General features: G+C 52.3%; 1 protein-coding gene across 4 annotated transcripts; it reads left to right on the top strand.

Moving 5' to 3' along the window:
- Nucleotides 1-261: 261 nt before the first annotated feature.
- PTGS1 (prostaglandin-endoperoxide synthase 1) lies at nucleotides 262-22138 on the top strand. Of its 4 annotated transcripts, XM_027104943.1 has the most exons (11): nucleotides 481-879; nucleotides 972-1061; nucleotides 7535-7651; nucleotides 8084-8224; nucleotides 8553-8696; nucleotides 10057-10238; nucleotides 10350-10433; nucleotides 12171-12417; nucleotides 14498-14784; nucleotides 19374-19521; nucleotides 21005-22138. In XM_027104943.1, exons 1-11 carry the CDS (start codon nucleotides 873-875, stop codon nucleotides 21358-21360), a joined length of 1803 nt encoding a protein of 600 aa, XP_026960744.1. In that variant the 5' UTR covers nucleotides 481-872; the 3' UTR covers nucleotides 21361-22138. The 4 variants fall into 4 exon arrangements, with proteins under 4 accessions (XP_026960746.1, XP_026960744.1, XP_026960745.1 ...); XM_027104945.1 differs by lacking the exon at nucleotides 8084-8224 and having other exon boundaries at nucleotides 262-879; XM_027104944.1 differs by lacking the exon at nucleotides 7535-7651.
- Nucleotides 22139-23438: the final 1300 nt, after the last annotated feature.

The following is a 23438-nucleotide window of genomic DNA, read 5'->3' as shown; positions in this document are numbered from 1 at the left end:
GGCCACCCTGGAACCTGAGTCAGGAGATCTTTGAAAAGAATGCCTCATGATGACAGATCACCTACTCTGTGCTAGGCACCGCCTCAGGGAGTTTGTGGGCATTACCTTACGGGATCTTACAACAGTTCTCTGGCATGGGTCTTATTAGCATCCACGTCTTATAGAAGAGAATACTGAGGACCAGAGAGGTTAAGTACCAGGTCCAAGGAGACACAGCTAGTAAGCTGTAGAGGCTGGATTTGAATTAGGTCTCCTGGACTTGGAGTCTATGCTCTTCATTCTGGCAGTAGAGGCTCAGGCAGAGACGCGGGACCTTAGAGGGCAGAGCCCAGCCCTTGGCGGAAGCCCATCCTCCCTGTTGGATCTGAGGGTAGTGGGTTTCCCATCCCGGAGACTGTGTGCAGGCCCGCCTGGACTGCTCCTTTTCCATCCTCCTTCCGCTTGGGGGTAGCGGTGGGGGTGGGGGGAGGCTATGTGGTTCTGAGCGGACGTTTCTAGGCTGAGATACCAGCCGTTCTGCCCTGAAGCCCTGGGGGCCCTCAGCATGGCACACCATATCCGGGCCTCAGTTTCTTATCAACCAAATGGACACACTTCTGGTGCTACTGGGTTTTAAAGGCTCCAGTGTCTCACGGATCTCGGGTGAAAAACCACCTTAGTGTCCGTCATAGAATAATTAATAAAATATCTTGGCTGGAGCGGGAGCAGAGGAAGTAAGTGGGCGGAGGCCGAGGTGACAGCTGGCTAGAGAGGTGGAGCCAGGGAATGGGTGGGGAGGGGCGGGCCAGGCGGGCCAGAGCTCCGGGGCACAGTTAGAGACGCACCCAAGGAGCAGGCAGTCCGCATCCCGCATCCATCAACCGCCCTGCACCATGAGCCGTAAGTCCGGCCCTGGTGGCCCCAGAATCCCCTTTGCCTCCTGGTGGAGCCTTGAATGCCAGGCTCAGCCCTTCATCTCTCTCCCTCTGCAGGGCGGAGTGTCTCGCTTCGGTTCCCGCTGCTTCTGCTGCTGCTGCCGCCATCCGCCGTCCTGCCTGCGGCCCCCGGGGCACCCGCGCCGGGTAGGCGGCCCCTTTCCTGCCCCCGAAGAGCCCCAGGTCCTGCGTCCCTGGCCTGGCCCCCACCCGCCTCTTCCCTCCGGCCGGCCCAACTTCCCCTTTTCGGCTCGCGGTGCCTGGGAGTGGGGAGGGGGCTGAGTCTGTCGGTGGGATGGGGGCTCTCTGCAGACCCCCGGGGGGTGTGGCTTTGGCTAGGACGCCACTGGGTTCTTTTCGGGGGGAAAGGGCAGACTGGGATCTCGGGCCGGCTTTGGGAAAAGGGACAGCCTCTCTCCAGGCCCTCACCTGTTCTGGGCCCCCAGCGGTCCAAGCTCATCCCCAACAATCCCGCTGTTTCCCCTGCGGGCCACTTTCGGAGGAAGCAGCAGGCTCCAGGGGAAGGCGGGCTGGCGGGTTCTCTTTCTCCAGCCTCTAACTTTCTGGTACCCTTCCGGATTCCCAGCCCCGGTGGAGAAGATCTCCCTCGGTGAGAACCCGGGGTACACCAGCCATTCCGGAGAGAGTGGAGGTGGAAATACACTTACGGGGCTGGGTTGCTTCCCCTGAGGTTTAAATCCTCACCTGTGAGGTCCCCACTGGGCGGATGAGTTAACTGAGGCTCAGGTGGGGGCTATAACCCTCTCAAGCTCACACAGTGCATGGTGGGCTCAGGGCTGGAAGCTGGATCTACCTGACTCCAGGCATTTTTCAGGGTCTTTCCTCAGAGTCCTCCCTGCCCTTCTCACCCCCTGCCAATGGACCCTGGTTTCATCACCCCAAAGAAGATGGGAAAAGTCAGGTCCTGTAAAATTCACACCTTCCTCCCCCTCCACCATGCATGTACCAGGTTCCAGGTGAAGGACTGCAGTTCCTCCTTCAGACGGCCTCCCTCCCCCAGCTTACTGCTTGTGTGTGTGCGTGCGTGTGTGTGCGTGCGTGTGTGTGTGTGTGTGTGTGTGTGTGTGTGTGTGTGTGCAGGGTCTGGACAGAGCTTCCTTCATCACATAGCTGTGTGAGCTCTGTGTCTCCATTTCCCATCTGCAAAATGGGGTCAACAGAGGATGGTGGGGAGGGGATCTGAGCCTTCTGTTGTGATGCTCAGAGGAGAGAGAAAGGGTACCTGTGTGAACTGGTAATCAGACCAGGTTTCCTGGAGGAGAGGGTTTGAGAGGATGGCATTTGGGGAGTCAAGGAAAGGATGGAGGATGCTGGGCACGAGCAAAGGTCTAGTTTGTGGGAAGAAGAGGAGGAAGACCCACGTGGCCAGCACTTTACAGTTTACAAAACCAGGCTGTGGGCACCTCTGTTGTTGGTGCTCACAACAGCCCTGCCAGGGAGATGTTAGTCCCATTCTACAGAAAGGAACTCTGAGGCCCAGAGGGGTGAGCCCATTTGTCTGACACCCCAGTAGCAGAGCCGAGGCTGACTAGGCTGACCCAGTGGCCCCTTTTGTTAGCCCCTGGATCAGCCCAGCACTTCCTCTGAAGCCCCATCCAGGCCCCCAGGGTACCCAGGGCTCACCCTGCCTGTCCTCCTGTGTCTGTTTACCAGTACTTAGTGAGCCATGGTCTGTGCCATTTTGCTTTTAGCCTTTTCTACTTATCTTTATATTGTGTTTAAACAGAATTGTTTTCTTCACTCCACAAACATCCCCAGGGGGTTGCTTTATGCCAGTCTTTGGCTGCAGCCTGGAGACAGAGCTGGGAGGAGCTCGCAGTCTGGTGGAGGAGATAGAAATGCCCACAGACTGTCATCCAAGGGGGTCAGGGCCATGACTGAGGGAAGCACAGGGGTGTGTGGGGCTCGGGGGTGGGGGGCAGTTATCTCTCGTCCCTTACATGTGAAGAATTTCGGGAGGCTTCTTGGAGGTGGTGACGTTTGACCGGGACCCCGAAGGAGGTGGTGAGTTGGTGGAAATCCTGTGAGGTTTTACTATGAAACTCTGGAAGGGGTCTTCCTGGCAGAAGCAAGGGCATGAGCTGAAGCCTAAAGGTCTGAACTGTGGGAGTGGAAGGGCGCACAGGGAGCAGTAGGACAGAGGCAGCTGCTGGTGGACATGGGCCTTTAGATGCAGAATGAGGAGAGGGACTGGGGCCTCAGGGTAACTGGGAACAGAAGAGTGAGATTGGGCGGATGACTTGGAGGTGAAGCTGGAGGCTGGGGAACCGTTAAGGAGGCCGCTGCAAGGGTCAGGGAAAGAGCGGAGGAGCAGTTGGGTTTTGGGGCAGAAGGTTTGGGCTGCCTTCCCATTTCCACGCCTCTGGGTGAACTGAGGTCCAAGATGCCTGGATATTCAGGGGAGGCGTCTGCCCTGGAAAGCCAAAGCCTGTGTTTTGTCCCCAGAGCAGCAGCAAAGGCTGATTCCCCCAGGAGACAAGGGCTGCAAGCTTACATGGGGGCAGGTGGCGGGAGGGAATGTTGCTTCTGCCTCTGTTGTGACGGACGAGGTGGAGTCCGGCTTGGAGGACAGGGATGTGCCAGGGCTTCCTTAATGCTCAAGTTCATCCCCTCCAGTTCCTGGACTGGGCTTAGTGCCCTCTCTTTGGCTAGGGATAGGGCATGACCTGGCAACCGGAGCTCCATGCCAGGCAGAGGGGCCTGAGGCCAGCTAACCCTGGAACGTGGGGCAGGAACCCCGCCTGTGCCAAACCTTCCTGCTGACTGCAGCCTCCTATCTGCAGCACCAGAGGAGTCTGTGGGCTGGGAGAGGACTTCCTCTTCCAGCCTTCGGGGCCCGCTGCGGTGGTGCCTGGCGGCTGGCCGCTGACCTGGTAGGGTGTAGGGCCTGGGGCCCAGGTCTGGCTGGTGAGGGCCCCCTTTTTTTTTTTTTTCTCTTTGGCTGCCAAGCTCCTGGAGCTTCTCTAAATATTATTCTTAGGGAATTTCAGTCCAGCCTCCTTCTTTAACGGGCCCTCTTGCTGCCTGGTGCTTCCAAGTCCTGACGACTTGGTGTTCCCTCACTGTGCCTGGAGCCCTGACTCCTGGGCTGGGGGACATTTCCTTGCCAGGTCCTCAGAAAGTTCTGGAGCCGGGAAATCCTAAACAGTTCCTCATCGGTGGGAATGTGTGCAGTGTGGGCTTGCTGGTCAACCCCACCTCTGGGCTGGCTTGAAGACGCAGTGAGAGCAAGCTGCAGGGTTCTCTGCTGATGGGGCTAGGGATTCCTATTGATGCAAATAACCCAGATATTTGGAGATAGATTGGCTCCGCCCAGAGTTGAGAAGAGAAGGGGAGGCAGAGAGGCAGGTTTTTCCTTAGAGCCTGTCTGTTCCCTCCCCTTCCTGGAAAACGCTGAAAAATAAGGCCCAGAGGGTACAGGGTACTTGCCCAAGGACACACAGCCAATAAAGAGTAGTCACTCTCCCATAAAGCTTCACCCAGCACCGACTTGGTGCCTCGCCCTGTGCTGGGTGTGGGAACTCCAGGCACTTTAGACTCTGTGTCTGCATCTCCCTAGTTCTCTTTCTTGATGTTTTATTATACAGGGTGTCCTCCGCTGGGCACATGAAAGCATGTGGGATTTAAGTTAGACTGAAGGAAGGCCTTCCTTTGTGAATAGTTCCCAGAGCTCTGGTCGAGGTAGGGGATGGCGCTCCCTCTGGGGTCCTGGTTTCAGGTCCACCTTGAAGGAAAGGTGACAAACCTATCTCACCTGGGGTCATCCCCAGCCTGTGGGACAAAGTGACTCTCCCTCTGCATCCCTTCCCCAAATCCAGGCCTGGGCACCTCCAGGAGGAGGAAGGGCAGGGAAGAGAAGGGAGTTCATCTTGGCTCTGCAGCTTTGAAGCAGTGGGGCCTGGGCACGCCTCCTCATCTGTGGCAGGGTTGGGGCGGGGGTGGGGGTGGCAGGGGTAGGGGGAGTCTCACCCACCCACCAGGGAGTGCTGAGCAGATAAACGAGGTAGATATGCAAGGTTGGAGGGTCAGCCAGAGCCCTGGCTTCCCGGCACATCGTGACCGTCCAGCTGTGGTTAGGCTCCCCTCCCCGGGGAAGCGGGGGAAGCAGCGCCTAGTCTCCTCTCTGCCCATCCTGACATCATGGGGCCGCCAGCGGCAGCTGCTATCCTTGCTGGGAAGAACTTTCCCTGCCGTGGGGCCGCCGGTGTTTATGGAAAGATCGCGGAAGAGGAGGGAGGGAAAGTTGGGCAGCAGGTCTGGGAGGGAGGGACCTCTGCCCGCGCCCGGCACACAGACTCTCCTGACAGGAGACGGAGAGGGATGCGGGCAGGAACTTCTGCGTCTGGGGACACAGTTCTGCTGCCTGCTGAAGCCCTCAAGCCAGACTTCAGAGCCAGCTGTGGGGGTGCTGGGGAGATCAGGGAGTCTCTCTGGCCAAGCCTGGGCTGGCTGGTCTCCTCGCTGCAGTTTAAATTCCGCAAACATTGAAGCTCTGGCCACCGCATCTGGATTCCCTGGGTGGCTGGATCTCTCCAGGACATGGGTTGAGCCCCAGCTGTGTGCATGGCCTCTGTGAGGGAGGAGAAAGTCAGGGAAAGCCCTTTTCCTTGGAGGCTCGTGGTGGAGCAGAGCAGGTCGAGCTGGAACGTGGAGCAGGGGCGAGAGAGCGCGGTGGAGTGTGGACACTTAGGGGGCAGCTTTCTGGTGCATGCGCAGTGGGCAGTGTCAGGTAGATCCGGAGGAAATTTACTAGGGCAGAGCCGCAGCCTGGGTCAAGGAGGGAGCAGAGCAGAGCTTTCGGCTTTGGGGTCGCGGGATCTGCTGCCGCAGAACAAACTGAGTTCCTTTTGGGATCCCTACTGGGGGAGGGATGGGGAGACAGCCCAGAGAAGGGCCGCGCCTCAGCCCCTGTGCCCGCTGAGTGGTAGGGCGACCCGTTTGTGACAGAGGGCCTGGTGCGCCAGGGTGGGGAGCTGGGCAGTGTGGCACCGCGGGAGCTCCTGGGCAGAACAGCAGAGTGTCCTGAGCAGGAGGGATCGATGAGATCCCAGGTCCCTGAACCCGCTGCACGGCTGAGCCTGAGCTCCCTGGCGTTTCTGGGCCTGTGGCCCCTGCCAGGCCCCTGCCCTGGGCCCCACCTGCCGGTCCGCCTGCGTTGGTCTGATAAGGCCTTTTTGTTCAGACTTCTTCCTGTGGGTTCCTTCTTTTTATACCCTGCAAGGGTCCCAGAGGTGTTATTGTGGGGCTGTTGGGAGTTGCCAGGGCCTAAGCAAGACTGTTTGCATGATTCTGCGATGTGAGGGGCCCTAAACCAGAGGGTCCTGCCCTGTAACCATGGCAGGTGGTCAGCCTGCGGCGGCGTCTCAGCCTCCCACCTCCTGTTGCTATCCTCTCGACCTCCTATAATCAGATGCACAAAGAATCAGAGTTCCCTGTAACATTGGCTCTGAGCCCAGTTAAGGAAGTGTGTTTGCAGGAGGGACCTGGTGTTTCTGTGGAAGGCCAGGGAAGGAGCTGCTGCCAGGAGCCAGGCGCCCTGGGTCTGCAGGAGGCCTGGCTCTGTTCCTTGGTCTTGGCCAAGTCGCCACCTCTTCCCAAGCCTCGGTGTCCCTCGCTGAGCTGTGAACGAGCAGAGGGAGCTCCAAGGAGACTCTGACCTTGCTGTTGGAGAATCATTGAAGCTGTGTTTGGGGAGATCTGGGTTAGACACAAGGAGGGACTTCCTGCGGGGGGGGTTCTCCAGGGGGTTGGTGGGGGTGATGCTAGAGCTCCACTCACCCTCTGCAGGGAGTTTTCCGGCCACATCTCTCCTGTTCTCGTGGTGCCTGACCTCCCTCAAGATCCTAGAGCCCATACTCCACCCTGATGTGAGCTGGGGCTGGGTCTGTCAGGACGGGAGCTGAGACTCCCCTCAAACCCATTCTCTGTCTTCTGGGTTCTGGGAAACGTCTTTCCTTGGACTTGACGGCTGAGTGTCTGGGGGTGGGGTGGAAGTGAAGGGATGAGCAGTTGGTCTGGTGCCACTTGCTGGGTGACCCATCTGGGTTTCCCCTTATTTGGCCTCAGTCACCTCACCCCATCTGCCTATAACTGGACGTTGTGATACCTGCTCTTCCTTCCCTTCTGCAAAAATAAAGGAATGGAAGGTCCTGATGCCCAGAGGTTGGGGGTTGGTCTGAGAACCCCTATCCTTTTCCCTTTACTGAACCCCACAAACTCTGCCCTTGGTGCTGAGCTCTGACTTGGCAGAAAGTGAATGCTCTAGAAAAGCCGGTGGCTGCAGTGTCTTATCAGCTGTTTCCTAGCCTTTGATGTCACAGCCTGGGGCCTGGACTCTTCTCCTGCCCCACTTTGGTGACAGCAGGGAGGGAGGGGGGGACTTCCCCTGGTGGCCTGATGTGGGGAAGACTGGAAACCCAGAGCAAGGTCTGGAAACGGAAGGGCCAGGGGCTTTCTGTTCATAGCTGTGGGGACAGAGAGGACCCTTGGGGAACACAGGAGTCCAGTAAGTTAGGAGAGAGCTGTGACTGGACTCCATGCCTCTGGTCCCAACGAGCGGTCGCCCTGGAGTGGTCTCTGATCTCTGTCTCTCCCCACAGTGAACCCCTGTTGTTACTATCCATGCCAGCACCAGGGTATCTGTGTCCGCTTCGGCTTTGACCGCTACCAGTGCGACTGCACCCGCACGGGCTATTCCGGCCCCAACTGCACCATCCGTGAGCTGGACCTCCAGCCCCAATCCTTCTCCCCTGGGCTCGTCCTCCAAGACCCCCATTTCTTACCCTCGCCTCCGCCCGTGGCCCTGTTCTCTTTTCTTGCCTGCCTTTGACCTCTGACACTGCCCCTGACCTGGCTCCAGCCCAAGCCCTCACTCCTGGCACAACCCACTCCCCGCTTCCGGGCTCTGTAGTGAGTTTTCACTGCCCAGCTCCGGCCTTACTGACCTCAGTCCCTGGTCCTGTCTCCTGTCCTCAGGTCTGGTTCTGGTTCTGTCACGTGCCATCACTCCCAAGGTTCCATCCTTACCCCTGCCCCAGAGGTTCTACCCTGTTCCATCCTGGCCCTCGTCCCCCGTCCCCATCTTCCACTCTGGCTGCTTCTGGTCCTGCCAGGAGGGCCTGACTGAACGGCTCCCACTGCCCTCACAGCTGAGCTATGGACCTGGCTCCGGACTACTTTGCGGCCCAGCCCCTCTTTCCTCCACTTCCTGCTGACGCATGGCCGCTGGTTCTGGGAGTTTGTCAATGCCACCTACATCCGGGACATGCTCATGCGTCTGGTACTCATAGGTGGGTGGGGGCGGGGCCCTCCTAATCTAGGGGAGCAAGAAATCCTGCCACTTCCTGGAATTCTTGGCATATGATAAGGGCAGTGGTTGGGGGTGGGGGGCTTCTAGGGTGCCAAATAAAAAAAGAACAACCCAAGGAATTCCCTGGCCGTCCAGTGGGTAGAACTCTGTGCTTTCACTGCTGAGGTGCGGGTTCAATCCCTGGTCGGGGAAGTAAGATTTTGGCCGCATGGGGGGACCAAAAATAGAACAACCCAAGAAGAGGCGGGGAAGGGGGTGTGTAACTGGGGGCAGGAACACCTTGTCACTATTATTTTTGCCCTCTGCAGTGCGTTCCAACCTCATCCCCAGCCCCCCCACCTACAATGCAGCGCATGACTACATCAGCTGGGAATCCTTCTCCAACGTGAGCTACTATACGCGTGTTCTGCCCTCTGTGCCCCAAGACTGTCCCACGCCCATGGGGACCAAAGGTAATGGCGATGGGGTGAGGGGGCTGGGCCTGGGCTGTGTCACAGGAGATGCTTAGTTCTTCTGTTTGGGAAAAAACAAGCAGAAGAGCAGTTACTGACCCATTTCACAGATGGGTGGACCAAGGCAAGACATATGCATATCCAGAACCAGGGATGAGGACAGGAAGAGGTTGTGGAGGGGTCTTGTCTGAGGTCAGCGGCAGAGTCAGACTAGTGCTTCCATATTTCCAGGGTGCCTCTTTGCCTGAACCTTGTCTACTAGATGGGTGGGATCCTGCTGGGCTGGGGGTGACTTTAAAGTTGAAATGGAGGAAGGCAAGAATAGTGAGCTATTTACTGGGTGCTAACTCTGAGTTCGGGTCTTTACTAATGTAAACAGTCTTAGGTGCTTCATCGGCGCAGTTTACACATAAAGTCAAATTTTTTCTTTAGTTGTTCAAGACGCCCACTTGGTCTCGTTGGCAGGGGTCTTCTTCCCAAGACCTTCTTCCTTATCCGCTCCTGTGATTGTCTTCAGACAGGGGGGTTTACTCAGTGTAGAGCCATCAATTCAGTTTCAAGTACACAAAGGACAATACAGTCACATTCCTTAGGTATCACCTAATAAACTATCTCACTGTGGCTGCTTTCCTGATGTATCAGCCAAGCTGAGCCGATGCGACAGAGACCACCTGTTGGCAGAGCCTAAGATATTGACTATCTGGACTTGTACAGAAAAAGTTTGCTGACCCTTGGTTTAAAAGATTCCATCTCACCAGTTTTCTGCCGGTTACATTGGCACTCCTCGAATCCACTGCATAAAATAGATGTCATTTGCCCTATATTATAGAAGAAGAAATTGAGGGTCAGAAAGATGGGATGACTTCTCCATGTTCACACAGTTAGTAAATGGCGTAACCCATTTCAGACACAGGCTGCCTTGCTCCACGGCTGGGGAGTCCAAGCTCTTCTGTTTGTGTGTTTTCTCTTTCTTTTTTAGGGGGAGGAGGGTTAACTTGTACAAAGTAGCAAACACACACAAAAGTTGAGAGAAAAGTATAAGGAAGTCCTCTGTATCCATCTCTGGGTTTCAAGATTTGTCCACAATTTGCCAATGTTATTTCATCTATCCCCTCTCACCTTACTTTTTATGGAGTTTTTAAAAACAGCTTCCAGATATCATGCCATTTCACCCATAAATACTTTTAGAGTCTTTTGGTAGAGAAGGTGTAAGGGGCCATCATGTGGGAGGGAGGTGGTCCTGCGGAGGCCACTCTGGGCTTCCTGCGTGGACCAGTTCGGTCTGGCGAGCCTGGAGGGCCCTGAGGCAGGAGGATCCAGACCGGAAGCAGCTACTGCTCTTTCCCACCTCCCCAACCAGGGAAGAAGCAGTTGCCCGATGCGGAGCTCCTGAGCCGTCACTTCCTGCTTAGGAGGAAGTTCATCCCTGACCCCCAAGGCAGCAACCTCATGTTTGCCTTCTTTGCGCAACACTTCACACATCAGTTCTTCAAAACTTCTGGCAAGATGGGTCCTGGCTTCACCAAGGCTTTGGGCCATGGGGTGAGTACCTGGGAGGGGCTCGGGACTTCTCTGGGCTGCACTTGGCACATGGAGGCTGTTACAGGTGGGGCAGGACCCAGAGGTCTGAGTGGACCCTCTCTCTGTCTTCAGGTCGACCTTGGCCACATTTATGGAGACAATCTGGAACGTCAGTATCACCTGCGGCTCTTTAAGGATGGGAAACTCAAGTACCAGGTAGCACTGGGTCTTGGGATGGGGCGTTGGGAAGAACCTTCCACAGTCTTCCCTGGCAGAAGCTGTTGGTGGGGGCCTCCAGGGTGTCCTGAGATGGCCAGCTGCAGAAGCTGGAGGTGTGTGGTCGGAGGAGAGACAGCAAACCCTGGGAAAGGGTGCCAGGCAAGAGATGCAGACAAGGAGCAGACGTAGCCTCTCACGGTCTCCTGGGAGGTGGGTTCTGGGGCTCCACAGGAGATGACCATTTCCAGCCTGCATTTATTCATTTAATTATTCTACAATATTCATTGGGCACTATGACGTGCCTGGCACAGGGGAGCAGTGGCCGTGAGAGTTATGGGCCCTACCCTCGAGCTCCTCAGGGACCACAGACACAAACAGTAGGGTGCTAGTTCCATGAGGACTTTCCGTCTGAACTCGCACTGTTCAGTGGTGCTAGGGCCACATAGGTAATTATCTCATGCACTTCTCCTATCCGCTGCATGAAATAGGTATCATGTGCCCTATTTCATGGCTGTGAGCCACATCTAGGTTATCTGGATTTTTCTAGTGGCCACATTAAAAAAAGGTAAAAAGCAACAGGCAACATTGATTTTAATAATATATTTTTAACTTAACCCAATATATCCAGAATCTTATCGTTTCAACATGTAATCAACACAAAAATTGTCAATAAACTATCTCACTGTCTGTGCCAAATCTTCATAAATCTGACCCGTATCTGACACTTACAGCACATCTCAATTTGGTGCCAGATTTTCGTTGGAGATTCTGATCTGCATGTAGATTTCCTAAAATTTACAGTTGAGAAAGTAGATTCACATGCCCAAGTTGTTCTAAGCATAACGACTTCCCAATGGCTGAGGTATCTGTTTTAAAATTTAAATCTAAAGAAAATAAAATTAAAAATCCAGTTCCTCATTCACACCGACCCCGTTTCTAGAGCTTAGTAGCTGCACGTAGCTAGTGGACCATGCAAATCTAAACAAACAAAAACCAAGACAGAAAGTTCATTGCTGAATCTTTGGGGCTAAGAACAGTATCTGGCATATGGTAGGTCCTCGGTGGACATTTATTGAGTGAATGACGACACTGCCATATAATTAATTACACTTGTGATAGCCGCCACCAGGGAGAAGCCACGAGAGTGTGCGGAGGTTGGGGAAGGCTTCCTTAGGAAGTACGAATAAACCAAGAGTTGCATGAATGATGATGAGAAGTTAGGGAGGCCAAGAAGGGCACAGGACAGGCCAGGGTATCAGGCATCAAGGCTGGAGAGGGCAAGTCAGCTTGAGTGAATTCAAGGGAGGAAAATGAGGGAGATGCTGCTGGACACCTGAGTGATTCCCAATGAGCGAGGGTTGCGTTAAGGATTTCTGATTTCTGCCAAGAGCAGAGAGAGGACTTGGAAGGGTTTTAAGCCAGGGTGTGATGCTCGATTTGGGTGTTTTAAAGGATTGCTCTGGCTGCAGAGCCGAGAACGGACTGTCTGGGGGGATGGAGTTACTTACGAGGGGAGTCAGGGTGGAAGATGAGGGTGGGTTGGAAGAGGGTGGCGGCAGAGGGGAGAGAGAAAGGGACTCACTTTAGGAGGTAGAATCCACAGGCCTTGGTCAGGGAGGCCGGGCGGCCACCCTGCGTGTTACGGGCAGCTGTCAGTAGGAGTGGAAGGCTGTCAGCTGCGCAGGTGCAGGCACCCGGCCCCTCCCCAGGTTACCAGGTGGCCCCATCCTGCAGGTGCTGGACGGAGAGATGTACCCGCCATCGGTGGAAGAGGCGCCCGTGCTGATGCACTACCCCCGGGGCATCCCGCCCCAGAGCCAGATGGCAGTGGGCCAGGAGGTGTTTGGGCTGCTTCCGGGGCTCATGCTCTACGCCACGCTCTGGTTGCGTGAGCACAACCGAGTGTGTGACCTGCTGAAGGCTGAGCACCCCACCTGGGGCGATGAGCAGCTCTTCCAGACGGCCCGCCTCATCCTCATCGGTGAGGACTCCAAGCCAGCCTTGTCCTGGAAGGTCACGCCCTCTGTCCTGAGAAGCGGAGTGGAGGGTTTGGGGACAGAGAGATTCGAATTCTGAACAGGGTCCTTCCCCTGTGTGAGCCTCACTTTCCAAATCTATACATTGGGAATAATGATGGTGGTAAGGATTTGTTGAGATGATGAATGGGAAAGCACTTCGCACACAGTAGGCCTTCAGAAAACGGAGGGCTGCGGTAGCTGATTAGTAGCTGGGTGACTAGCAGCAAATCTGATTAGCCACCTCAAATCTCAGTTTCCCCATCATCCCAGGAGCACTCAGGGACATCCTCAGCAAATACCCCAGCTTGCCTGGGCTTCGGGAATCCTTACGTTTCCTGCCCTGCATGCATCTGCCTTCCTGGAGGTTGGTAGCTTCTGGGTGCCTCAGGGACAAGCTATTTTTGTGTCCCCTACAGGGCTGAGCCTGCAGCCTAAAATGTCAGATGGTTTTTGGCCTGGGAGCTTGGCCCCCGACACCCCTGTCCAGACCATATTCACTCTGTGTCACCAGTGAGCCTCTGCCCCGTCTCAGCATCACTGGGCGTGACTGTTCCCACTTACAGTGCCTGATTCATTGGTGCCTGGAAGAGCCATGCACTGGGGTTAGGAACGGCCTAAAGAACGAGAAGGGGCTGGTTCAGAAGTCCCAGTATTTTTTTTTTTTTTCTTAACATCTTTATTGGAGTATAATTGCTTTACAGTGGAGAAGTCCCAGTATTATAGAGACTTTGATCAGAGAGGGCAAGTCTGTGTCTGCAGGCTGCCCAGCATACTGACTGGTGATGAAGCTGTGGCCAGAAGTGGGACTCCTAGGGCCCTGCACCTCCAGTGCTTCATTCAACCCTCCCCGACAGCCTTATGACCCAGATAGGATTACCCTTTGTTGTGAAGATTAAGAGGCAGAGAGGGTAAGTGAATTCTCCAAGGCCATTCAGTGCAGAGAGACTTGAACCAGGTCTGGCTGCCACCAGAGTTTATGCTGCTTCCACCACATCCTGGGGGAGTGCTTTCCTGAGTGGGGACGGGGTGTGAGCCTTAATCTACTCTCTTGTGACGTGTGCGTATGGGGAGGGGATTCTCCCCTCACACCTCCACGTAGTGTTCCCACTTCTGCACGTATTGACCCTCCGTGTTATGCCAGGCCCTGTATCAAGCGGTTCAGAGGCATTCCTTGTCTACTCCTCTCAGGAACCCTGTGAATATTGTTATACTGGTATGATTCTCGTACACATTTTACAGGTAAGGAGAGTGAGCTTCAGAGAGAGTAAGTAGCACAGCCCCAGCTCGGGTGGCTAGAAAGGGTGAAGCCGAGATTTAAACCCAGGTCTGCTGATTGCAGTTCCAGTGGCTCCAGGTCAATTTGCTACAAGTCAATTTGTCTAGTGGTTAGTTGGCCAAAATACCGGTTTCTTCTGATATCTCGCTGACCAGTTTTCATTGTGTTATGGAATGTTCCTTTTGTGTCTTCCCTGGCTCTTTGCTCTGTAGCTTGTTCCTGAGGGGGCAGAGGAATTTGACACATAGGAAGACAGGAGGGTTATATTTGGGACAAGATTCACTTATGTCTCCAGTGTCCCTTGTTGGCTGCTGCAGCTCTTAGAATGGTCTCTTGGGAGCTCCCCTCACCCCCGTCATCTTAGGCACGCTGAGATTCCCTCACTAAGTTCATCGCTACGTGCCCACCTTTTGTGGTGTCTCCAGCCTCTTTTAATGGGCTGTGGGAAGGTGGCCACCAGAGGGTCAGAAAACCCATCCTCAGATATTTCCTTTGCGTGTCCTGCTCAGCCCGGCCTGTGACCTCCCCAGGGAACATGGGACTAGCAGGTGGCTCCTGTCTTGGGACATCAGTGCGGCCTGAGACAGAAAGTTCCATTTTCACGCCCCGTGACAAAAAGGCAAAGTGAAAGCGGCCAAATAAAATCAAACAACCATTACAATGATAAAGAGACCAGACCAAGCCCTTCGCATGAACTGGCCCACTTCCCAAGCCTGGTGGCTAAGTCCCTGTGCTCTGTTGACCCCATTCCCCATCCTTCGTCCCAGGGGAGACCATCAAGATTGTGATCGAGGAGTACGTGCAGCAGCTGAGTGGCTACTTCCTGCAGCTCAAGTTTGACCCAGAGCTGCTGTTAGGCACCCAGTTCCAGTACCGTAACCGAATTGCCATGGAATTCAATCACCTCTACCACTGGCACCCGCTCATGCCCGACTCCTTCCGGGTGGGCCCCCAGAACTACAGCTATGAGCAGTTCCTGTTCAACACCTCCATGCTGGTGGACTACGGGGTCGAGGCCCTGGTGGACGCCTTCTCTCGCCAGCCCGCGGGCCAGGTGAGCCTCAGAGGAGCGCTGGGGAGGGCCGCTGGGCTCTGGGATCCAAACCCCAGTTTTCTGTGAAAGGGGGAGAGTGTCACCCCTACCGAGAGGTCGTGATCATTCCTTCATTCATTCTGTCGTTCTTTCATTCATTCAATGATACCAGGCGTTACTGCAGATGCTGGGGATACAGAGGTGAACCGGGTCAATGTGATTCTTGGGTCCTTGTATTTTTGGTGCGTACACCCTAGAAAGGAACGACAGTCGTGTGACAGCTAACATCGTTTGAGCACTTACTACATGTTAGGCACTGTACCAAGGGCTTTTCTGATGTTTTCAGAATTATAAGAGCATGTTAAGAACCACAATATAGAAAGCCCACCATGCTCTGGGAACTCAGAGAAGGGCTTCTGGCCCAGAGTTGCGGATTGTGGATAAGGAAGTGATGTTTGAGCAGAGATCCCAACAATGGATAGGGGTCTCCCAGGGCAAGAGGTAGCGTCCGTGGCCCGGGGTCTCTGTGTTCCAGATGGAGGGGACAGCATGGCAAGGGCCCAGAGGTCAGAGGGCATGGCAATTTGAGGACCAGGAAGACATTCAGGGTATGGCAATATATGCAAAAGTGCCTGCACATAGTAGGTCTTTATTACATTAGAGGCCTCTGTTATGGGCTGAATTGCCCCCTGCCCCAAATTCCCATGTTGAAGTCCTAACCTCCAATACCTCAGAATGTGACTGTATTTGGAGCTAGGGTCTTTAAAGAGTTCATTAAGGTAAATGGGGTCATTGGGTGAGCCCTACTATGACTGGCGTCCTTATAAGAAGAGGAGATTAGGATATAGATGTGCATAGAGGGAAAACCTAGGGGAAAGTTGGCCATCTCTAAGCCAGGGAGAGAGGCCTCAGAATGAAACCGACCCTGCCCACACCTTGATCTTGGACTTCCAGCCTTCAGAACTGTGAGGAAATAAATTTCTGCTGTTTAAGCCACCTAGGCACTTTGGTACGGCAGCCCTAGCAAAATAATACAGCCTTTCCCTCTGGAATTTCTAACTAATTTCCTCCGAAATCTTCCCTTCCCCATGTTTGGAGGCTCCCATCTCCTTCCCTAGCTCCCCTCAGCCCCACCATGAAGTTGTGGCACCATATGGATTTAGGTTTCCCCCTGGTAATTGACTGCACTTAGCATATGCTGCCGCCAACGGGCAGCTGCTGGCTGGTTTACGGCCTCTGTTCTTCGTGGGGACACAGACATGAACAGAGACAATAACTCGTGTGCGGGGCTTCATGGTTTCCAAAGAATTTTCAAGCAATGTCCCTGGTGACGTGTGTGAAAAGCCCTGGTGTTTCCCGGTACCAGGCAGAAGGGTCACAGAAGTGTGTGGATTCTCAGGATATCAAAGAGAGTGTGAGAAGTGATAAAACAGGGCCTCCCCCGATAACCCCACCCTGGTTCCATCTCGGGGTTACCGTGTGACCAGTGATAACTGCTTTGTGTTCTTTATCTCGATTATTTTACCACAGGCTTATTTTACAAGCATATCAGACTGATGCTTCTACCTTCCTCATTGCTGCTATGAAGAAACAGAGGATTAGCATAAGTTGTTTGCCTACAGTCCCTGTATTTGTTTCCTAGGGCTGCAAAAGGAACACAAACCAGGGGGTTTTCAGCAGCAGACATTTATTCTTTTTCTTTTTTCTTTTTTTGGAAGTTCAAAATATCACCTCTATTACTGATAAAGCTGATTCTAGAAAACCTAAAGCAGGCTTTTTAATAATAAACCCCCAAATCAACAAACTCGGCTACCAAGACGTGGAAGCATGGAAACAAGGAAGGTCTCTCCCAACATCCTCCTGTCCCCCCAGAACAAGGAGTATGAGAGAAAACATACTCCCTGGTGTCAACTGAATTCAAGAGCGGTAGAGAGGACAGCTTGAACACGCATGCCTAGTTACTGTGCTCAAACTCACCAATGATACTAAGTTACTCCTCGTCTTCTAATAAGGAGGGAGGGGGAGAGGTTGGCAAAAGGTGCTAGGAGTGTTAGGCTACTGGGGTTTCCTCCATAGACAAAGAAACATCCAGAAAAGGAAAGAAATATTCCCACCTTACACCTGAGAAGTATCACCTTTTATTCATTTATTCATTGATCCGTCCAAGCACCCATTAAACGTTTACTACACATTACTAACATCTAGGCCGTGAAAAAGATCGATCCTCAAACATTTCTCTAGAAAGCCCTTGTAGTTAACTCCCCCAGATGGTATTAATACCAATCAGAAATGTATTGTTGCACAGTTCTGGAGGCTAGAAGTCCAAAATCAAGGTGTCGGCAGGGCCGTACTCTTGCTGAAGCCTCCAGGGGAGAATCTGTTCCCTCCCTTTCTCTCATCTCTGGTGATGGCTGACAGTCCCTGGGGTACCTTGGCTTGTAGAAGCATCACTCCCACATGGTGCTCTCCCTGTGTCTCTCTTTCCTCTTTTTATCAGGACGCCAGTCATTGGATCTGGGGCCACCCTAGTGGAGTGTGACCTTGATTACATGTATTTGCAAATAAGGTCACATTCACAGGTGCTGGGGGTTAGGACTCCAACACGGATACAGGCAAGTCAATCCGCAATGGCCCCACAGCTTGTAAATGGTTCAGCTGAGATTGGCACCAGCATCCTCTGGCTTTGCCCCAGGGTGTACAACTTCACCCAACTATGCTTTTCCTCTTTCTCACCCAATTGTCCTTGTTCTGCCCAAACAGAACTCTTTCTTCAGCATTAGCATTAGCAGTTCACCCTGAGCAATAGATCTTTCTTTAGATGTATGCTCCTTTTTTTTTTTGACAATTCTTTTGCATTAAGAATATCTTTTTAAACTTTTTATTTTATATTGGAGTAGAGACGATTAACAATGTTGTGATAGTTTCAGGGGTACAGCACAGTGATTCAGTTATACATATACATGTATCTATTCTTTTTCAAATGCTTTTCCCATTCAGGTTGTTACATACTATTGAGCAGAGTTCCCTGTGCTGTACAGTAGTAGACCTGTGCTCCTTAACAGTTATGAATCCGATTTTTCTTTTTCTGGAGCCTTATTTTTTTTTTGGCTGTGCTGTGCGGCTTGTGAGATCTTAGTTCCCCGACCAGGGATTGAACCCGCGCCCTTGGCAGTGAAGGCTCAGAGTCCTAACCACTGGGCTACCAGGGAATTCCCTCTGGAGCCTTCGTCTCACCAGGTTACTTGGGCTTTGAACCCTATTTCCCTCCCTTCACAGGATATATTACGCCACCGCCTTGGTCTTAAAGTAAAACTACAAGTTTAGTTAAACTAAATGTGTTTATATATTACACTTTTCATGGCAAGATTTTAGTTCCCTCCCTGCTAGCTCACAACAATTCCTCTCCCAGGAGGCTTGGCAGAAAGAAAGAGAAACAGATATAATCACCTGTCTCTGTGTGTAGCTTTATCTGGTCTGAATGGAGTGACTTGATACTCTGTGTTCCTACCTTCTAGCTCAGTTTCTCTTTTCTAGTGGTGGCCGGTTACTAGGGGTTCACTTTTTTTTTTTAATTTGTTTATTTACTTACTTTTGGCTGTGTTGGGTCTTTGTTGCTGCGCGCGGGCTTTATCTAGTTGAGACGAGTGGGGGCTACTCTTCGTTGTGGTGCACAGGCTTCTTTTTGCGGTGGTTTCTCTTGTTGTGCAGCACGGGCTCTAGGCACACGGGCTTCAGTAGCTGTGGCACGTGGGCTCAGTAGTTGTGGCTTGCGGGCTCTAAAGCGCAGGCTCAGTAGTTGTGGCGCAAGGGTTTAGCTGCTCCGCGGCATGTGGGATCTTCCCGGACCAGGGCTCGAACCCACGTCCCCTGCATTGGCAGGCGGATTCTTAACCACTGTGCCACCAGGGAAGTCCCTGGGGTTCACTTTTTCATACTAGATGCTCAGTAAATTTTATTTAATCTCAATTCTGTGATATAGAGAATGGAAAGCAATAGAAATAGGTTCCTTAGCAGAATCCATTAAAAGATTAAACGTCTTTGTTCTATGATAAAAACTGATTTGGAGAGTGACAGACACATGTCAGTTCTGCCAGGTAGAGTTTAAAAAATATCCTAGGAAAGCCATAAAGTTTTGGCCCCTCAAACTAACATTTGTCCATCCGTCTGTCTCCATCACTTGAAAACTCAGAAACCTTTCTGCCTTTTATTTCCAGATCTGAAATGCCAGTCCCCTCTGCTTGAGTTCTGGACTGTGGCTGTGCTGGCCATCTCCTCTGCAGAGTCCTAGTTGCTGAACCTAATAGTTCCAGAACCTTCCTTAACAGAATGTTGTGGGTTCTCACCTAAATTCAAAGGGCTGGGGAACAGTGTGTCTGGTGAGTGACTAGAGAAGTCCTCCTGGCCCACTCCACACTCTAAAGATGAGGAAGCTGAGCCTCAGAGGGGGTCCCTGAGAAAGCATGGCAGCGCAGACCTAGGGCCGGGTTGCCAGCCTGGTGGCCGCTAGGCTGAGCCATCCTTTCTGCTCAGAAAGGACTCCTGACCTGAATTCCTTCTCCAGGACAATGTGGCCTGGCTCTCAGACCACAGCTGCGTTTATCTCTTGGCAGATCGGCGGGGGTAGGAACACAGACCACCATGTCCTATACGTGGCTGTGGAAGTCATCAAGGAATCGAGAGAGTTGCGGCTGCAGCCCTTCAATGAGTACCGCAAGAGGTTTGGCATGAAGCCCTACACCTCTTTCCAGGAGCTCACAGGTGAGCAGCTGTTTCCCGGCCACGGCTCCTGCCCTCGAGGGGCTTGAGCTGAAGTGAAGGAGACATTGAGGAAACAGAACGGGGTGATCCGTATGGCCAGCACTGTGACTGTGGGATTTGAGGGGTGTGGGAGCACGGTGCCAGGGGTGGCGAGGGATGACAGATGACTCTGCTTGGGGAGGGAAGGTGGCTTCTCAGCTGGGTTTGAAGGATAAAAAGGGATTTTCCATGACTTCCCTGGCAGTCCAGTGGTTAAGACTCTGCACTTCCACTGCAGGAGGCACAGACGTGGCACAGCCAGAAAAGAAAAAAAAAGGGATTTTCCAGGTGAAGGATAGAGGGAAGAACATTCTAGGTGGAGGAACAGAAAGTACAAAGGCACAGGGGTTAAAAAGAATGAGCCTAAAAAAAAAAGAAAAAAAAAAGTGAGCCTATTCAGGAGAACAGTCCTAGGTGTGGCTGGGTGGAGGTTAGTGATAGGAGGCTGGCTCAGATTGTGTGGAATCTTGGATTCTACGCTAAGATTTTGGGTTTTATTCTGTCTAGTGGTTCCTAAGTCCCATTTATGGGCCAGCTACCTGAGAATCACTTAGAAAACTAATTAAAAATACCAAATCTGAGATGGCTCTTCCAGAGATTCTGATTCAGTAGACCTAGGAGGTACCCAAGAATCTGTATGTATGTATGTATATATATATATGTATGTATATATATATCTCCATACATATATGTATGTGTATGTATATACATATGTATGTATATGTAAGTGTATATATATATATATATATATATAAAACACAAATTGTATGATATATATAATAAATATATGTAACATACATATATTTGTTGTTCAAGATCCCCAGTTGTTGGGCAGCCAAGTTTGGGGACCCCTGTCCCAGACAACGGGGGTGCCACTGAAAGGTTTTGACCAGGGTGTGACATGACACCTGACTGTGTACTGGTACCCTGTGGAGGGTGGACTTGAGGAGACAGGTAGGGACACTCCATGTCTGTCTCCCATGACAGGGCAGAGAGACAGAAAGAACATTGTCGCTAAGTCTCTATGTGATCTTGGACAAATGACATTGCATCTCTGAGCTCCGGTAGAGCGCAGGGTCTTGGGCCAGGATAAGGCCCCTTGAAACCTGCCTGTGAAGGAAACAAGATAGGTAGCTTCTGCCTGGTGTAATGATCAGGTAATTAGGGCACAGAGAAGTGGGGTGAGCTGCCCAAGGTCACACGCTGTGTGGTGGCAGATCCAGGCCCTTGACTCCATCTGCAGTAGCAAATTCCTTCCCTAGATGCAGCCCTGGAGCAGGGTCGGTGAGCCGGGCCAGATCTTAGGGCATGTGCTCATCTGCTCAAGGTGCTCTTCTGAAGTCCATTCTCCTCCCCAGAAAAAGGTGGGCCTAGAAGGTTCCCTGCCCAGATGAACCGTAATGGGTGGCATCATGATTCTGACTTTGGCTTCTCCCCCTTGTAGGAGAGAAGGAGATGGCAGCTGACTTGGAGGAGCTGTATGGGGACATCGATGCCTTGGAGTTCTACCCAGGGCTGCTTCTTGAGAAGTGCTCTCCAAACTCCATCTTTGGGGAGAGTATGATAGAAATTGGGGCTCCTTTTTCCCTTAAGGGCCTCTTAGGGAATCCTATCTGTTCTCCGGAGTACTGGAAGTCGAGCACATTTGGCGGTGAGATGGGTTTCAACCTTGTCAAGACGGCCACGCTGAGGAAGCTGGTTTGCCTCAACACCAAGACTTGTCCCTACGTCTCCTTCCACGTGCCGGACCCCCGCCAGGAGGACGGGCCTGGAGTGGGGCGGCCATCCACAGAGCTCTGAGGGGCCAGGGCGGCAGCATTCTGGAGGGTAGAGCTTACTGCTCATCATTCCAGAATGCTGAGGCCAGGGTTGATAATCTTCAATGTTGGGTTTCTGATTTGGTGTTGAGAGCATCAGGGTGGACGTTTAGAACTCTGGGTCTCTCACCACGATCTGGAACACTGTGGTCTTGTTTGTCGATCTAGAATGCTGAATTCCTGGTGAGCCATCTAGAAAGTGAGGAGTGGTTCTCCTTCGGAATGCCAGAACACTGGTTTCCGGTTGATCACCTAGAATGTGAGATTTCTGGCTGATCCAGAATACAGGCATTCTAAAATATGGGACTCCTGACGGAATCATCTAGAAAGTTAAGGGGTTCTTATTTTGCATTCTAGAATTCTGGGTGGTCCTCCGGAGTGTTGACTTTCTGATTGGTTATTCAGAATGTGGTGTTCCTGGTTGCTGATCCAGAACAGTAGCTGGTGTGCTATAGATCTGTCCTGTCCTGAATGTCTGGAGCATTGATGATTCATTTTCCTGTTCAGTGAGACATCCACAGAGCAGGGGAATCTAATGTCTAATGAGAATGCATTGCCTGAATCTGTGCCTGCACAGAGGAGGCAAGGAGGTGGGTTGTTCTGCTTGGGACCCCAACTGAGACCCTGGTCTGAGGCTATAGAGAGAACAGGTGGCTTTTTCCAGGCCATTGACTGGAAGCCACCAGAGCTCTGTCTTTGTCCAGATCTTGACTCACGGCAGCTGTTTTTCATGAAGTTAATAAAGTTCTTTTTCCAAATTGCCTGCTATGCTTTTGATACCATCCCCAGAAGCAGAGGTAACACGGAAGTGACCTTTCTCCTAGCCACAGGCTAGATGTGCTGGAGGTTTGCAGCAGGAGACTTTCCACTGGGATCCCTGGGCCTGTCATGGTCTAGATCTTTCACCGCTGATGTTTCATTCCCCCCTCCCCACCGCCGATCCTGTGGGTTAGGAATTGCTTTTTCCAGGCTGCTCTCCTAAAATGCACAACTCCCCAGCCCCAGGAAATGTAGTGTTCAGTTCCCACCATCTGATTAAAACAACTTCCTCCCTTACTGAGCATACAACAGAGATGAAAGGCATCTGGGGCGGAGAGCATTTACTCTGTGCCAATTTTACACATTTCATTCTCATTTATTTTCAACCCAACAGTGTGAAATAGGTGGTAAATCCACGTTTCAAAACCAAGGATACCGAGACTTGGGGCGGTTAAGTGACGTGCTCCACACGTGCCAGAGCCAGGTTAGGACCCAGGTCTGGCTGAATCTAGAGCTGTGCTCTTTCCTCCATCCAGCATCCTCTTGCTTCCTGGTTTCACTCACTTCCAGGCCTAATCTTGCTTGTCCGGCTCAGGGTCAAAGGCGGAGGTGGGCTGTAGCCTCTGCCTTCCTTGCAGGCTATTTGTTCAGTCACAAATATTTATATTCCTAGCTGCCTACTACATGCCAGTTACTGTCATATGCTTGGGGCTACAGCAGGGAGCGATCAAGACCGATAAGGCTGCACAACAGATCGTTGTAGTTTATTTCATACACTGTACAGCATGGGGAATGTAGCCAATATTTTATAATAACTTCAAATATAGTATAATCTATAAAATTATGAATCAGTATGTTGTACACCCGAAACGAATATTGTAAATCAACTATACCTCAATAAAAAAAAAATCTTCAATAGAGTTCAAACTCAAAAAAGACAGATGGGCTTCTGCTCACATGGAGCTCACATTCCAGTAGGGGTAGAGCAGACAATAAAGAAGAAAACAATGAAAGGAGAGAAACTCAGGTAAGTGTGATCTCCCTTCTAATTCATGCTGCTCTGTCCTCCCCTGCTTGACTGCAGAGCCCTGAAACACTTTGCTCAGCCACACAGATCCCAATAGCCAGCTACGAAAGAGGAGAGGACAGAGGGATAAGGTAAGAGATTGGGAAAGGTTCTTTATGCTCCCATAAAGAGTTCCTTAAGTGACTCTAGGCTTAGAGTTCCTTGTGAAGAACCATGGCACAGAAACAGCGGGGGAACTTGGGGTCCAGGCTGAGGGTCCCTGGCTGTGTCTACTG

The sequence above is a fragment of the Aethalodelphis obliquidens genome, unplaced genomic scaffold (assembly GCF_003676395.1).
Source record: "Aethalodelphis obliquidens isolate GAN/ISIS:26980383/991018 unplaced genomic scaffold, ASM367639v1 scaffold7, whole genome shotgun sequence".
Lineage (NCBI taxonomy): Eukaryota > Metazoa > Chordata > Mammalia > Artiodactyla > Delphinidae > Aethalodelphis > Aethalodelphis obliquidens.
This window is presented reverse-complemented; position numbering and strand designations above follow the sequence as displayed.

Coding starts and splice junctions, on each gene's coding strand:
- PTGS1 (XM_027104943.1), top strand. Junction 7,652..8,083: donor CGGCCCCAACTGCACCATCC/GTGAGCTGGACC, acceptor CTGCCCTCACAG/CTGAGCTATGGACCTGGCTC. Junction 14,785..19,373: donor CTCGCCAGCCCGCGGGCCAG/GTGAGCCTCAGA, acceptor ATCTCTTGGCAG/ATCGGCGGGGGTAGGAACAC.